Raw genomic sequence first — 16,326 nt, 5'->3', positions numbered from 1 at the left:
TGATAGGCTTACACAGATATATATATATATATAACTTATACATAAGTAAATATATATTTAAATAAATATAAATATATATAAAATATAGAGTAATATATATGTATATATATATTACTCTATATTTTATATATTTGTATATTTATTTAATTATATATATTTACTTTAAAAAGTATATTTTAAGTAAATATAAATAAATGTATATATACTGTGTATATATATGTATATATATACAGTATATATATACATATATATATACATATACATATATACACATATATATCTGTGTATCTGTGTCCTTCATAGATGTAACGGGTTCCAGATTTACCCCAGTACAAACCAGAGAGCTAAAACAGCTGTTCCAACAATAATAACAACAACCTTACAGTACACCGTCCCATAAAAGATACCGAATACAATAGAAATGTCAAGACTGAAAAATAGAAAAATATCAATAGAAATCAAAAGTCAAATACGCATCAGAGAAAGTAGACAGAGTAGAGTAGTGTACTGATGAGTCTTGTTGCCCGGAGCGTTTCATTGGCTCTCACCGTTGGTTGTGGAACACACACACACACACACACACACACACACACACATACTTAACACACACATGCAGACACGCTGCTCACATGACCGTGCAGCATTTGCAGGTCTGTTTCTTCTCCTCGCCTCCTTCCTCTCCACCTCCCTTCTCCTTCTCCGCCATGCTCCCGTTGGGTGGGGCCTGCTCCGCCGTGGCCGCCTCCCCGCCTGCTTTTCCCTCGCCGTCCTCGATCACGACAAACTCGGCCTTCACGTTGCCGTCCACCCCTTCTATCCCCAAAGCCTTGCGGGTCTCCTGCTCCTCCTCCACCGTCTTGTATCCCATGAACACCAGGGTGACGGGGTTGTCGGCGCTGGCCTGGTCGGGACTGGGCCCCAGCAGTTTGGCTTCCATCCCTGTCACCTCTCTCTTGGGGGTTTGACCGGAGGTCTGCACTGCTCCATTCTCGCCTGCAGGGGGCGCCAGAACATCATGAAGGAGTGAGGAACGACAGACAAAAAGGAACGCTTGTTTTGATGACCTCCGGAGGAGGGGAACAATAAAAAAGAGCGAATGTAGAGGTTATTATTAGCTCGCAGTGACACTGTGAGCGACTCTGGTGTCCAGCATTGCCATAGTAGTCTGTGTCATCATGTGTCGCCATGGTTACCAGACTTACCTCCATTTTCTTTGACCACGCCCTTGTTGGCCGGCACGCCGGTCTCCAGCTCTTCAATCTCTTGCTCCAGCCTGGCCCAGAAAACACAGACGAAAGGCGCTGTGATTGTTTTCCAAAACAAACGACCTCTGACCCCTTGAGGAATTTAATTCTTCCCCCGTCACATGACCTCACTGGAAATCGTGCGACTTAAAGTATCAATTTAACAGAAGATAACTCCTCTTTTCACACACTTTTAAATCATTGATGCCCACCCCCACGTTTCTCTCAATGGTCTGACCAGCAGGTGGACGTCAAAGCCACGCCCCTTTATGGATGAAAACCACACCCATCTCTCAGAAAGGACCAATGACACTGTTTAAAAGAGGCTGCAGGTGAACTCTGATTGGTTAAAATCATGTTATTACATGAATATTAGAGTAAATTGAATCTGGACCGTCAAAAGCAGGAAGTGCCGTGATCCCGACTCTGATTGGACAACAGCTGTTCTGGGGTTTGCGGTGCTGACCTGAGGATGACCTGTTCCAGGAGTTTGGTCTTCACCTCGTCCTCCTGGAGGCGCCGCTGAGTCTCTTCCTCTGCAGGAGCTCCATCCAACAACCAGCGCTCCCTCAGGGCCTTCGACTGCAAGAGAGACAGAAGACAGAACGCTGCTGAGGAGCAACAGGTTGTGGGTTCGACGCCCGGGGCAGCCACCACAGCGCCTGGGGGGGGGGGGTCGTTCATTCATGATTTCACCTCCTTCCTTCCTCATCAACGTCTCTCCTGTCAGTGGAGGTGGAGTTTGGGTTCTCCGATCAACCTGTTGCTCACCTGTCCATCACGGATGTTGCCGTAGCAACAGATGTGGAGTAGCATCAGGCAACGGCACCTCAACAAACACAACTTTTTATTTACAACAGCGCCGTGCTGTGCGGGAGGGCGGAGCTACGCTAACACAACATCAGTACCACAAACTTCCTGTGTCACATGACAGCTGATCCTGTCCCCTGATTGGAGGGTGAGAAGCTCCTGGAGGTCAGGCTCACCTCCCCCCCGATCTAGACTTGTTTTCTTTGGGATTCTTTGCTAGCCGATAACAGCTGTTAGCTGACACTAGCTGCTAAGTGTTAATGGCTATAAGCTCATATTAGCTTCTAGCTGATCCAAGCTGCTACCTGATAGCAGCTGTTAATGCTAGTAGCTAGCTGGTACTATCTAAAAGGATGTAAATATCTTCATTTTATTCAGATTTGGATGCAGTGCAGTAGTTTTCTACGTTAGTTTGGAGGGAGGGGGTGTTCGCCCTCTGTTCACCCCCCCCATAAAGAATACTCAGTCCCACTTGACCGAGCTGTTAAAGTGTTAAAGCGTGTGTGCGTGGGAACCTAAATGCCACAGGTAACCTCGTGGGCGTTTGGTTGCTGTGATTACAATGAAGTTTGATTCTGAAACAGAGTATCTGAGAGACCTTAAATACCCCCCACCCCAACTCCACCCACCACCACCCCCCCACACACACACACACCATGACAACAACAGGAATCAGGTCGTTCTTTATCTCCGTCCTGTTCTGCTCGTTCCTCTCCTGACTCTCCCTCCTGCTGATAAGCTGAATCAAAGCGAATGCTCGGCGTGCCTGGAGGTAAATATAACCGTGTGTCGCTGCAGCTGTCAGAGCGAGCAAACACCCGCCGACCGACCGGCCGGACGCCATCTGGAGGAAAAAAACAAAACCCCTGCTTTCACTGAAATCTGGACCTCAGCTCCACGTGAATTCCTCTCCAGTGATGCAACCCCAAAAACTCCCCTCGCTTTTCCCCCCAGACTCTCCCACCCGCCCCTTCCTCTCGTGCATCCATCCGTCTTACGGTTCGTGAACTTCCTGCGAGGTTGTTAAAGTCTCGATGCATCTCCACGGGTTCGGTTCCCCCCCCCCCCCGTCCCTCCTGACGGTGTAACTCTACACCCCCTGATGGCCTCCTGGGCCTCTCTCTCTCTCTCCTGTTTGAATAATGCTCGCTCGCCCACCACACCCTACGCCTGACATCACTTAGCCGACCCGCTCACACACTTTGCAGTTTGCACAATCGCTCGTAGCGCCGCGGCGCTAACGTCTGTCTGCATTGTTCTTCACAGTGAAAGCTGCTAGCCTAGCAGACAAAGGCCGGAACTGAAACACAAACAAACTTGGGGGTGGGGGGTGGGGTGGGGTGCGAGCCAGACCCCCTCAGCGCCGTTTCTTCAGCACAGTGACGTCACCGAACGACAAATGATTGAACACACTGTTCGTTCACCAGATGCTAGGACTCTGATCTCATTCCATTCATTTTCAATTCAAAATAGTGAAAATCTCCCTCAATCAGGAGCAGATGTTAGCTTAGCTTAGCAGAGACACCACAAACCTGGGGAATGCAGGTGGCTAAAGCTACGCCTGTTCAGAAAGACACTTCAGGAGTTCTGACATAGCGGGGTTCACAACGCAACACACTAGTGATGCTGGTTACTCACTAGTGATGCTGGTTATCACCACCGGTGACGACGTCATCATTATTTTCCTGAATAGTAACTGATTATTGGTGCATCCCGTCAGCTGTTGATTTTTTGAATATTCAGCGTCAGTTACTTAAACTATTGTGTTATTGTTTGTCTCACCAACAACAATCTGTTAGTAACTAAACACTGACTCTCGTCTGACGTGGGTTTTCACTCTCAGAACAGAACCAGGTTTCAAACCCAACAACCTCCAGACCTTCTGCTGTCCAAAAACAACAAACAGATGCAGGACGTTCATAAAGAGCTGGAGCTCCGGTCCTGGTGGACGAAACAGGAGTGTGTGTCTGAAACAGGAGTGTGTGTGTGTGTCTGAAACAGGAGTGTGTGTGTGTCTGAAACAGGAGTGTGTGTGTGTGTCTGTTCTGGATCAGAACATCATTCACGTCTAATTCTGGAACATTCAGATAAAGGAGGAGATTTAATTAGAGAAGCTGCTACATGAATAATATCTGCCATTTAAAGCCCTTATGAGTGTGTCCCGTCATTACATATTACCGTGTGTGTGTGTGTGTGTGTGTGTGTGTGTGTGTGTGTTTAACGTGGGGGCAGGTACATGCTCATAAATGTGGTGAGTTAATGGGAACATTTATTGGATTTTCCACTGCTGCCTCTGGTCGAGTCGGACTTGCTGTGATTTGCACAAAGACCCTTATAACACTTCTGTACACCATGATTACACTTCCCCTCACTCTGTGTGTGTGTGTGTGTGTGTGTGTGTGTGTGTGTGTGTGTGTGTGTGTGTGTGTGTGTGTGTGTGTGTGTGTGTGTGTGTGTGTGTGTGTGTGTGTGTGTGTGTGTGTGTGTGTGTGAGAGAAAGAGAGAGAGAGAGAGATGGTGGGTGTCAGAGTTTCCTGTTACTGGGAGTGGGACAAAAATCTGTTTCCTCTGCTAAAGCCGTCAAGCATTGTCTGAGGCTTTGGTGTTGTTTTACAACACAAAACCCCCCTCCATGCACACACACACGCACACACACACACACACACACACACACACACACACACACACACACACACACACACACACACACACACACACACACACACACACACACACACACACACACACACACAAGGAGAACAGGACAGGTCGGTGGTTCTCTGCTGGTATCTGAGCGGCGGGACGTCCGGAGCTGAAACAGCGTCGATAAGGTCGACGTGTTCACAGACTGAAGCCTCAGCTGTGTGTGTGTGTGTGTGTGTGTGTGTGAACTGCATGTGGAGGAGCTGCTGCTGTTATCTGTTAACATTCCCAAACACTCACCCTGTGGGCCGACACACAACCTAAAGTCAAACCAACGACACGGGAAAAACAAGGTTTGTTCATCACCATTCACCACTGACTCAGCAACAACCAGCACACTCCTCCCGTGTGTGTGTGTGTGTGTGTGTGTGTGTGTGTGTGTGTGTGTGTGTAGTATTGAGGTCTTGTGTTGTGTGTGGGCAGGGTTGATGCTGACATGACTTCAAGTCCACCAAACACACTCCCACATTTGCTGCGGTCCACACAGGATGAGTGAGCCCAGCTGTGTGTGTGTGTCCAGATGTGTGTGTGTGTGTGTATGTGTTTCCAGGTGTGTGTGTACCTTGAGATGCTGGAGCTGCCGCCGGTCGTCGTCCAGCTGCCTCCTCTTGTTCTCGATCTCTGTTTGTTTCTTCCTCTTCTCCTGTTGGGACACAAACACGTTTAAACCGATTAATAAATAATAAATAAAAATAAAGATCAGGGGTTAAAGGACAGGAAGTCCTTAAAGGTGTGGCTCGTCCAATCAGCATGAAGACGTTGAACAAATGTTTAAACTTTCACAATGAGTCTGACATCAACCTAAAGCGAGTACCTAACCCTAATCCGTAACCCTAACTTTAAACATAATCCTTAACCCTAACCCCTAATCCTAACACCTAATCCTAATCCTAAATTTAACTCCTAATTCTAACCTCTAATCCTAAAATTAACCCCTAACCCTAACCCCTAATCCTTACATCTAACCTAATCCTAAATTTAACCCCTAACTCCTAATTCTAACCCCTAACCCTAATCCTAAATTTAGCCCCTAACCCTAATTCTAAAACTAACCCCTACACCTAATCCCTAACCCTAACCCATAACCCTAATCCTAAATTTAGCCCCTAACCCTAATTCTAAAACTAACCCCTACACCTAATCCCTAACCCTAACCCATAACCCTAATCCTAAATTTAACACCTAACCCTAGCTCTAATCCTAACCCCAACCCTAAACCTAAACTTAACCCTTACGCTTACTCTAAACCCTAACTCCTAACCCCTAATCCTAACCCGTAGCCCTAAATTTAACCCCAACCCCTAATTCTACACCTAACACTAACCCAAACACCTAACCCTAATCCTAATCTTAACCCCTAATCCTCACCCCTAATACGAGCCCGGTGTGTTTCTATTTGTATGACAGTAAAGAGGATTATAGACACGTTTCTATAGAGACGAAGAGACGAGAGGGAAGAGAGTTCTGATGGATGAAGGGTTGCATTAACTCAGATCATCTAATGGGTGAAGGAGACGAGTTCTAAAAGGTTGAGTCTATAAAATGAACGCTCTTTCATTGATTTGTGTGTGTGTGTGTGTGTGTGTGTGTGTGTGTGTGTGTGTGTGTGTGTGTGTGTGTGTGTGTGTGTGTGTGTGTGTGAACTCACAGCGATGGCCTGCAGTCTCTCCTCTTGTGACACCTCCTCCATCCTGGTGGAGAAGCAGACAAACACACAGCAGCATCACCGTTTAGCCCTTTAGCCGCTAGCTGGAGGATGAACTCAGTCTGTGAGGGTCGTTAGCAGCATGCTAACGTGCTTAGCAGGGAGCTGCCGGAGATTCCTGTGCTAATGGGTTCCAGACCGGAGCAGCAGGACGGATGGAGAGGAAACGTATGGAACATGTTCATACGGTTACAGATCGACTCGTGACGCCGCTAAACTTCTGTTGTTCATCATCTGAAGACCAAACCAAAGAACAGAACGAAATCTAATGATGGGAATGTTGTGGGTTCACATCTGCAGGCCATCGCGTCACCCCCGCTGCTGGACGTTATTATGGTATGGTTGAGAAAATTGAGCCTCACGCGGTTTAAAACGTGTTTGAGTTTAAATTCGTCGGTTAAGGATGGATCAGAATAACAGCTGCAGGTGAGACACACCTGGAGATCACCTGATTGGCTGAACTCATGTTAAACCCCGCCTCTGAATAAAGAGACTGAACACGACCTCCTTGTTTCTTTTTTATTCAGTGTTTAAACAGCAGGAAGGAGACGGACGCGCCCTAAAAGAACTCCTTTTAAATGAGGCTTAAAATGACAGACGAAAGGGGGCGGGGTCTCTCCCTCTGCGTTTCTGTTCGCCCAATCAGAGCTCTGGAAAGGGTGCCAACAGATTCGGAGTAAATGTCCCACTCAACCTCGTCCGAGTAAACGTTTTCCTGATTTCACGTAAAGGGGTTAACATTCAGATCGTGTGTGTGTGTGTGTGTGTGTGTGTGTGTGTGTGTGTGTGTGTGTGTCTCTATGTGTGTGTGTGTGTGTGTTTAACATACAGATCTGTTCTCAAAACACGGTCACATGGAGCGCCCCCGGCAGGAAGTGAACCACCATCATTTGATCAGCTCTAAAAACACGCTGTCCTGTCCTGTGCTGGCGATCTGTGAATATATTAAATTATACTGATGCATGGTTGGGGTCACCATGGCAACAGGCGTGACGTATAGACGATTCCGTCCGTCTGTCGCTTTCATTTATGGAGCGGAACTCAAAAAGCCTTTAAAACCTTTTTACCAAACTTTCTACAAGCGACAAACCACCACGTTTCCATGGTTACAAGCCGAATTCAGGGGGCGTGGCCAACGCCTCAGGTGAGGGTTTCTGCAAGACCGTTCAACCTCGACGTGGCTGCTGTCAAACGTGTCGTTTCTGTCGGCATCGCGGCGTCCATGACCGGACAGAAACGGCAGGGGAGGAAACGCCTACTGCCATTATGGGATGTTTCAGTCAACGTGTCCGAGGAGTCTGACTAATGAGCGGCGCTCCCCGCTGAGCGCCGCCGCCCTTCCAGGAACGCATTATCCTCCTGCAGCTAATAGCATCACGGGCCTCTGGCTCCAGCCGCCACTTAACACGACGGCCGGCCTCGGCGGCGTCCGCAGGGAGGCGTGCTAATAACCAGCGCTGTTCAGCAGCGTCACGCTGAACTCAACCCCGGGGTCAACTGCGGGAGGGGCAGGGGACACTCATTCACCTACAGAAGTGGGGGGCAGATAATAGGACGCAGTAGGGGGGGAGGATTCCTGGATAAGCTCGTCCTCTAAAAAAATATCCTCTGAATCGGTTCTAAAAGTTTGGGGACGTGAGCTTCTTCACCCCCTCTCTCCTCTCCATGGCTTCCTTCCTTCAGTCCAACAATGACCCCCCCCCTCTGCATCCTTCAGTCCAAGACATAACAAGCTGATGAACACAAACAGCGTGGAGCCAATAGAAAGCAGAGGAATTCTCTGGGGGGGGTGACATGTTGGTGTTGGGGGGGGGGGTCAAAGGTCGTCCATTGAAAACAACAGGAGGTGAAACGACAACGTTTGAGTCAAGATGAAGCAGAAGAAGAAGAAACGATGGAAAAGATGAAGCTAAGAAAGATTAATACACACATAACAAAGATGAATGGTTACACACTAGTGATGCTGGTTACACACTAGTGATGCTGGTTACACACTAGTGATGCTGGTAACACACTAGTGATGCTGGTTACACACTAGTGATGCTGGTTACACACTAGTGATGCTGGTTACACACTAGTGATGCTAGTTACACACTAGTGATGCTGGTTACACACTAGTGACACTGGTTACACACTAGTGATGCTGGTTACACACTAGTGATGCTAGTTACACACTAGTGATGCTGGTTACACACTAGTGATGCTGGTTACACACTAGTGATGCTAGTTACACACTAGTGATGCTGGTTACACACTAGTGATGCTGGTCACACACTAGTGATGCTAGTTACACACTAGTGATGCTGGTTACACACTAGTGATGCTGGTTACACACTAGTGACACTGGTTACACACTAGTGATGCTGGTTACACACTAGTGATGCTGGTTACACACTAGTGATGCTGGTTACACACTAGTGATGCTAGTTACACACTAGTGATGCTGGTTACACACTAGTGATGCTGGTTACACACTAGTGATGCTAGTTACACACTAGTGATGCTGGTTACACACTAGTGATGCTGGTTACACACTAGTGATGCTAGTTACACACTAGTGATGCTGGTTACACACTAGTGATGCTGGTTACACACTAGTGATGCTAGTTACACACTAGTGATGCTGGTTACACACTAGTGATGCTGGTTACACACTAGTGATGCTGGTTACACACTAGTGATGCTGGTTACACACTAGTGATGCTAGTTACACATTAGTGATGCTGGTTACACACTAGTGACACTGGTTACACACTAGCTATACTGGTTACTCACTAGTGATACTGGTTACACATCAGTGATGCTGGTTACACACTAGTGATGCTGGTTACACACTAGCTATACTGGTTACACACTAGCTATACTGGTTACACACTAGCTATACTGGTTACTCACTAGTGATACTGGTTACACATCAGTGATGCTGGTTACACATCAGTGATGCTGGTTACACACTAGCTATATTGGTTACACACTAGTTAAACTGGTTACACACTTCTTTCTGAGGCTGAGCTGACATCATCTATCACCTCTTTGTCTTCTCCTCCTCTTCATCTTCACACTCACGTTTCTTCACCAGAACTGACACAACCTCCATTAATCCACAATAAATCTGTGAATCGGTGAACGCCGATTGAACGTTATTGATCCCCGTGTTTGATTCCAGGTCTGAACCTCTGATCAGCTCGTAGACAGAAGGAAAGCATTCTGGTGTAAAATCCATCCTAAGTCTGATCAACTCTTCCTCCACCAGACCCGTCATGTTCTAACGTATCTGAACCAGAACCAGTCAACACGTTAGCGGCGTGTCTAGAACACGTGGCACATCCTCAGTCTGACCTGCTGCAGTTGCAATCAGCCAATCACATCGATCCAATAACACAGCAGCACACCTTCCCTGTCAGCCAATCACTCGGCTGCTGTGTTTTTAAATGCAACTCTTCAGTACCATAAAAGAATCATTCTATCAACCTCAGCAGAGTCATCAGCCACCACCACCACTCTCTGCTGCTCAGGATTGATCGATCACAAAAATCCATTATTTACTTCATTCTCCTGTTGGAAATGAAAACGATTCTGTGTAAAGTTTGATGTTTTATTGACGAACTGATCGGGGATCAACTTTAAACCGACTTCCTCCCAGGAGCTTCCTGGTCTACAGCAGCTCAACCACAATCTGGAGGCTGCAGAGGTCAACCGTCACCACAACTTCATCCCTCCATCGTGCCTGTTGATCGCCACTTCTAGAACTCAAGTGTGTGCAAAACATGCTGAGTCGTGATAACAGGAATCTGTATCCTGATTGGTCACGGATAAAGTAGAATAAACCCGCTGTAATGATTGACTTTTCCTGAGGCATTAGCATTAACATGACCTGCTGACTCTGCTTTAAGCTTTGCAGACAGTCCATTTCTGGGGAGGGAGGTCACTCCGGTCCATCATCAGCAGACCCCCCCCCCCCCTGCTTCCGACAGGAGGAAGCCTCTGGACTGGTTTTACTGGAGCCTCTCAGTGCTAACGCAGGACCCATTAGAGCCATCCACTTAGAGCTCTCTCAAGAGGCAGGACCGGTTCATGTGTGTTCAGCATCACATCTCTGTTGGTAGCAGGAAAAAATTCATTTCCAAGACGACGAGGATCAACCTCCCCCCCCCCCACAAAAGATGTGTGTTTAGTTGTTTATCAATGAACAGAAGGCGGTGGATCCAGCCCCCCTCCCCCCGCTCCTTATCAATAGAGCTTTTCATATCATCTCTGGAACAACACCGGTGATCGTCATATGAGCGACCCGTCGGAGAACTGCTGAGCACTGCTGAACCCCCACCCCCCCTCGAGAATAAATCTAGGCTGAAGTTTAATCAGGGGATAAAGAAGAGGGGAAAAACAAGTTATCTCAGAATTAAAAGTTAAAAAAGAGAGGAAAAGTAGGAGAGGAGGGCAAACCTGAAGGTTAGGATCGATCACCTCATCAGATATCTATCCGGATTATCTTGAGGTTATTTTAGCGACACCCCCACCCCACCCAGCCACGGCAGATTAGGTGTGATGAAGGTTTTAATCTGGTAACATCTTCATTAAACCCGCAGGAATTAAACACCAGATTATCTCCACCCAGACCCAACGACCCCGCCCTCAATGTGTCAACGGCATTATTCACCCTAGAATAATCAGCCTAATCTGTGACATCATCATCTCACCTGCGATGATGTCACAGATTGTTTTCCTTAAATTGCTTAAAAAGTTCCCAAGACATTATGCGGAACATTTCCAGTTCGAGTCCAGCCCCCAGAAATGCCCCCCCATCTCTAAGGAGGAGACTGATTTTGACTTGTAACCATGGAAACACAACAAATACAATCAGTAGCTTCTGCTTGTTTGGTGAAAACATATTTGACAGTTTCCGGGTGATGGACAGCGGCGGGCCGCTCCTGCTATTCCCTCCTCACGCCAGCAGGGGGGGGAAACCAGGAGAGCTCCATTACACAGGTGGTTTAGAAAAAGGAAGTTTAGAGGTTCCATGACGTTCGCCGAGAGGCTGCAGGCGATCTGTCGGCCGACACCCGGCAGGAATTCACAGACAGTTTGTTCTGTTTCCAGACTCCATCATCACAACAAGAAACGTGTTGTTCACAACAATCACATCAGCTCACAGGGGAAAACAATGAACACAAGACCAAACAAAAACGCCTCTGTGTGAGCGTCCCCGCCGCCCGCTGGGTTCAAACACGCTACTTCCTGTCGGCCTCTGTTTCTGATGGTTCCACAAAGTTCATTCTGGGACATTTTATTTATTTATTTATTAAATTAGTGAGATTTCCAGGAAAATTTGGACTTTGATGTCCAGCTGCTAGTTTAGGATAAACATCCTGTCCAGGTCTTCCTCACCTCCTTCCTCTTTTTTTTTTTTTTTTTTTAAAGTTTAATCTGTCAGGTGACAAACTTCCATCCATCCATCCAACTATTATCGACACCAGTGTCTGAACCCGATTGATTACCTTCCCTCCTCCAACTCACGGTTGGTTTTCCTGCCTCCGATCTCAACCCTCTGACATCCTGAACCGAACGCGTCCGGCGCACACGGGCTGAATTCCACTCTGGAGCTGTTGTAATGGCCAAAAGCTGGCGCGCCATGTTGGAGCAGACTGCTCACATCATCACAACAACCGAACCCTGTCCTCCAGCATCACGCATCCATCCGCGCACCGCGACACACACAGGTCGATGTGACGCGACGCGGCGGCTCAAAACGCGCACCTGAGACGCGTGACAGCAGGTCGGCGCGACAGGAACGCGTTTAATTCACCTCTAAAAAAAAACAAACAGCTTCACCTGCACGTCTTGAAGGATTAGAGGCTCCATCTGACAGAATGGGGAGAGGCTCGAATCCCCCCAACCCCGCTGGAATCGAATCCGGGGCGCTTTTTTTTTTTTGTCTCCATCCTCCCCCGTTCCCTCGGAGGATGCTGCGCCGCCCGGACAAACATCCCCGAAAACAACAACAACAACAACAACAAAATAAAATCACGACTTACTCAGTTCCAGTCGTCTTCACACAGGCTTGAGTCGGAATAAACACCCTTCCTCTCCTCTCCTCCACCACCTCCTCCTCCTCCTCCTCTTCCTCTGGCACCCCTCCTGTTAGCGCCGAGGTGATGCCGTGGGCTGCCTGCGCGCAAAAACCCGCGACCAGAGAGCGAAAAAGACGCGCGTTGGAAATCTCATGGGCGACGGGGCGTCGACCGGAGCGGGTCTAGCTGTGGGTGAGAGAGGGAGAGAGTGGTATGTGGAGGGGAGTGGGAGAAGAGAGAGAGTAAAGGGGGGGGGGGATACGCCTCCCTGCCTTGGGGGAGATAAAGGGGGCCCTTGGTGCGCGCGTTGACGGAGATACTGGTCCTCCTGTCCAAACGGGGGCCCTGCTGGCTCTGCTCCAGACTTCTCATATGACGTTGGCGGAACCGAGCCGTCTGCTTCTGGGCCGCAGCTCCGCACCGGGACCGGATCCAGAGGAGAACAGGACCATCATTCAGTTCAGGCCGCGTCCCATTCCTCCATCTAGCGGCGGAGGCATCCTGTTACATAAACACCAGACTTTACATCAGGTGGTGTTTTAATGCTGAATAAACCCCTTCTGGAGGGGCGGTGACGTCACTGCCTCTGTTGAAGGAGGCGGTGACGTCAGCTGGGCGCGGGTGTGTGACACGCTTTTTATCAAGTCTCACATCTGCATCGTGGATGGGAATTTAAAAAAAAAAGCTGCGCCTGCGCAGAACGGCCAGCAGATGGCGGTAGAGGTTCACATTCAATGAATCTGAGGCGGATTAAATCCAAACGAACAAGTTTGATGTCATGTTTGGTCACGTGACGTCGGTAGGTTGTGGGTCGGATTCCACCTGTCTCAGGTGCATCCAGCCCGTTTCATCTGCTTCATCCCGACAGAGGATGAGGATGACTGGCGTGAGGAAGAAACAGCCAGTTGTCCACCTTTCAGCAGCGGTGGGGGAGGCGGGACCGATGAGTGATTCCAGCCAGGTGTGGAGAAGCCACGCCCACCACATGCACACCCACAGACAGGTGAGGGTGATGGAGGAACTAAATAGTTAAAGATTCTCAGATTAAGTTTGTGAAAATCTTTTTTTTTTTTTGTGGATTATTATAAATAATTGAGGGAATACATTTTCCTCTTTGAGTTCAGATTATTTATTTAACCAGCACGAATGGGCGGGACGTCCTGACGCCACCACAGATGGACCAATCAGGGGCCTCCGTTTCTGTAAGGTGGGTAAATGTATCACAGGAGCGACAGGGCAGAGGCCAATCAGTACAACACAAACACATAATAACCACGCCCCCTGGCCCCACCCACCTGACCCACCCCCACACCCTCACCTGATCCTGAGCCTCAACAGCAACCTATCACGTGACTATTTGTGTTTTTGTGTGTCGTGTGTGTCCTTTGCTGTGTGTTTGTGTGTGTGTGTGTGTCTGTCGGTGTGTGTTACTGTGTGTGTCCGTTGGTGTGTGTGTGTGTGTGTGTGTGTGTTTGTGTGTGTGTATTGTGTGTGTGTGTGTATTGTGCAGCTTGAGCCCTCAGGACTTGCTCAGTATTTGGCTTCTTATCTCTGTCATGAATAAACATTAGAAGAATGAAAGCAGCCCAAAAAGAAAATAACTCAAGAGGAATGAGTGTGTGTGTGTGTGTGTGTGTGTGTGTGTGTGTGTGTGTGTGTGTGTGTGTGTGTGTGTGTGTGTGTGTGTGTGTGTGTGTGTGTGTGCGGGGGGTAAATCCTCAGCGGGGGGGGGGGGGGGGGTCTGACAGTGAATGGATAAGAAGGAGCGGGAGGTGAAGGGGGATCCGTCCTCCTCCTCTCGAGTTCGGATCAGATGACCCTCCGGGGCCACCGTACTTGTTTGTGGGCCGCTGAGAAGTCAGCAGATTAAATAGAACCTTAATTAAAAGAGAACATCAACAAACAATGACTCTGGTCAAAATAGTGATTTAAAGATCCAAACAGTTGCCATCACTCAGACTCGTTTCTGATTGGCTGAGATTGACTCCATAAATTAAAGGATCAATCAGAGGAGAGCCTCTCCAGACCCGAGTCTTTATTCCATCGACTGGAAGAACAAGTGGGTGTCAACCATCATCCCAGCAGGAGACTGTCTCCATGGTAACCTGATAAAGCCAGGAGGAAGCACCTGATCTACCGAGTCCCTTTCGAGTTCATTTGTTCTTTACTTCTGGCACAGGTCTCATTCTTCCCCTTTCTACCTTGAATCTTCTTCCTGTTCTTCCTCTGTTCTCCCTCTATTCTTCCCAGTCTTCCTCAGTATCTTCCTCTATTCTTCATGTCTTTCTTCTATTCTTCCTGTTCTTTCTCCATTCTTCATGTTCTTCCTCTATTCTTCCTGTTTTTCCTCCGTTCTTCCTCTATTCATTCCCAGTCTTCCTCAGTTCTTCCTGTTCCTCCTCTGTTCTTCCTTATACTTCCTCTGTTCTTTCTCATTCTTCCTTAATTCTTCCAGTTTTTCCTGTTATTCTTCCTGTTCTTCCTCTATTCTCCCTCTGTTCTTCCTCAGACGTCTGCTTCTCATAGCTGACATGAAACGAGGGATGACTACAGATGAGTGAGTTCCAGCTTGCGGTGAAACACGATCCCGGAACAACAGATGTAAACTGGATTAAAGGCGGGACGCTTTCATCTCATGCTGGATTATTCCTCGGCGTGAACGAGAAGGAGGAGGCGTGATCACGTGTTCCTCCTGCTGCTCCTCCGCTGCCGGAGGACCCAGACCAGATCAGAACGTGATCCTCCTCCACAGCTTCAGACACCTCCTCACATCCAATCTGGAGGACGCATGGACACGCCCCTTCACGTGATGTCATCACGGACGCAGGAAACACACGAGAACACACACGTTCATGTTTTCATCCATGTAGGAGGAAGAAAAGGAGGTCGAAGGAGAGCAGACAAGAGGTTTAATGTATGTGTGACTCCTCATGCATGCATACATGAGACACACACACACACACACACACACACACACACACACACACACACACACACACATTAGTGTGGTCTGATAACTGTGTCACTGTGTTACTCCTGGGCCTGTAGGGGATTGGAGCTCTTACTCATGCATGTAACAACACCCCCACCCCCCCCATGCAGACTAACACCAGGGAGACGGGGAGTGTGTGTGTGTGTGTGTTCTTAAGTCTCTACTACCTATAACACTGGAACCCCGTTCAGTGGTCCCACAACAAATACATTAAAAAAACAAACTAAAGAAGGCGGGACTTTTGCTCTTTGGTTGTACCTCAGTGGGCGGGGTCATGGTTGCTCCTCCCCTGAGCCCGGTGGAGGAGGAGTCAGGAGGCGTGTCCAGGATCATTTTGACACTTCGGATCATAATTAACTTCTAGCTGGTTCCCCTGAAGCGTCACCCGAAGATCCATCCTGAGTGCCGTCAGGCGACGCGCCACCAGCAGGGGGCGATGTTAGCATGGCGTAGGAGGACTGACGCTCTCAGTGGACCCTCCGCCAGCAGTTGGTTGTGAGTTTGACGGTGTCACATTAAGGTTGTGCTCTCATTTGAATATTTGCCAATTCTTTCAGTTCCTGCCATGGTAACCGCGGGTAACACGGGTAACCAAGGGTGACCACGGGTGACCACCAAGAAGTGTTTGATCCTGAAGAGTCCTGGTTGTTCTTCCCACCATCAAGTCCATTTAAGCTTCTGTAAGATTTTCAGGGGTAACCGCTGCAAGAAATGTGATCATTTTTCAAGACAAATGATTTCATATTGATCTGACAGAGGAAAATGATCCGTGTGACCCCCCCCCCGCCTCCCCCACCAGCCCCG

General features: G+C 48.3%; 1 protein-coding gene across 1 annotated transcript; it reads right to left on the bottom strand.

Annotated features, from left to right (window-relative positions):
- Positions 1-262: 262 nt before the first annotated feature.
- Positions 263-12,917, bottom strand: palm1b (paralemmin 1b). The gene is made up of 6 exons (XM_068339234.1): positions 12,495-12,917; positions 6,406-6,448; positions 5,320-5,400; positions 1,711-1,826; positions 1,203-1,273; positions 263-993 (listed from the first exon to the last, which is right to left on the bottom strand). Exons 2-6 carry the CDS (start codon positions 6,445-6,447, stop codon positions 626-628), a joined length of 678 nt encoding a protein of 225 aa, XP_068195335.1. The 5' UTR covers position 6,448; positions 12,495-12,917; the 3' UTR covers positions 263-625.
- Between the last annotated feature and the right edge of the window lie 3,409 nt (positions 12,918-16,326).

This window comes from Antennarius striatus, chromosome 17 (genome assembly GCF_040054535.1).
Source record: "Antennarius striatus isolate MH-2024 chromosome 17, ASM4005453v1, whole genome shotgun sequence".
Classification (NCBI taxonomy): Eukaryota; Metazoa; Chordata; class Actinopteri; order Lophiiformes; family Antennariidae; genus Antennarius; species Antennarius striatus.
This window is presented reverse-complemented; position numbering and strand designations above follow the sequence as displayed.

What these genes read in the sequence shown, in the direction of transcription:
- palm1b (XM_068339234.1), bottom strand. Translation starts at nt 6,447, where the DNA reads ATGGAGGAGGTGTCACAAGAGGAGAGACTGCAGGCCATCGCT. An exon ending in AGAGACTGCAGGCCATCGCT is followed by an intron (nt 5,401 to 6,405) that starts GTGAGTTCACAC and finishes GTGTCCCAACAG; the next exon opens with GAGAAGAGGAAGAAACAAAC. An exon ending in GGCAGCTCCAGCATCTCAAG is followed by an intron (nt 1,827 to 5,319) that starts GTACACACACAC and finishes TCTCTCTTGCAG; the next exon opens with TCGAAGGCCCTGAGGGAGCG.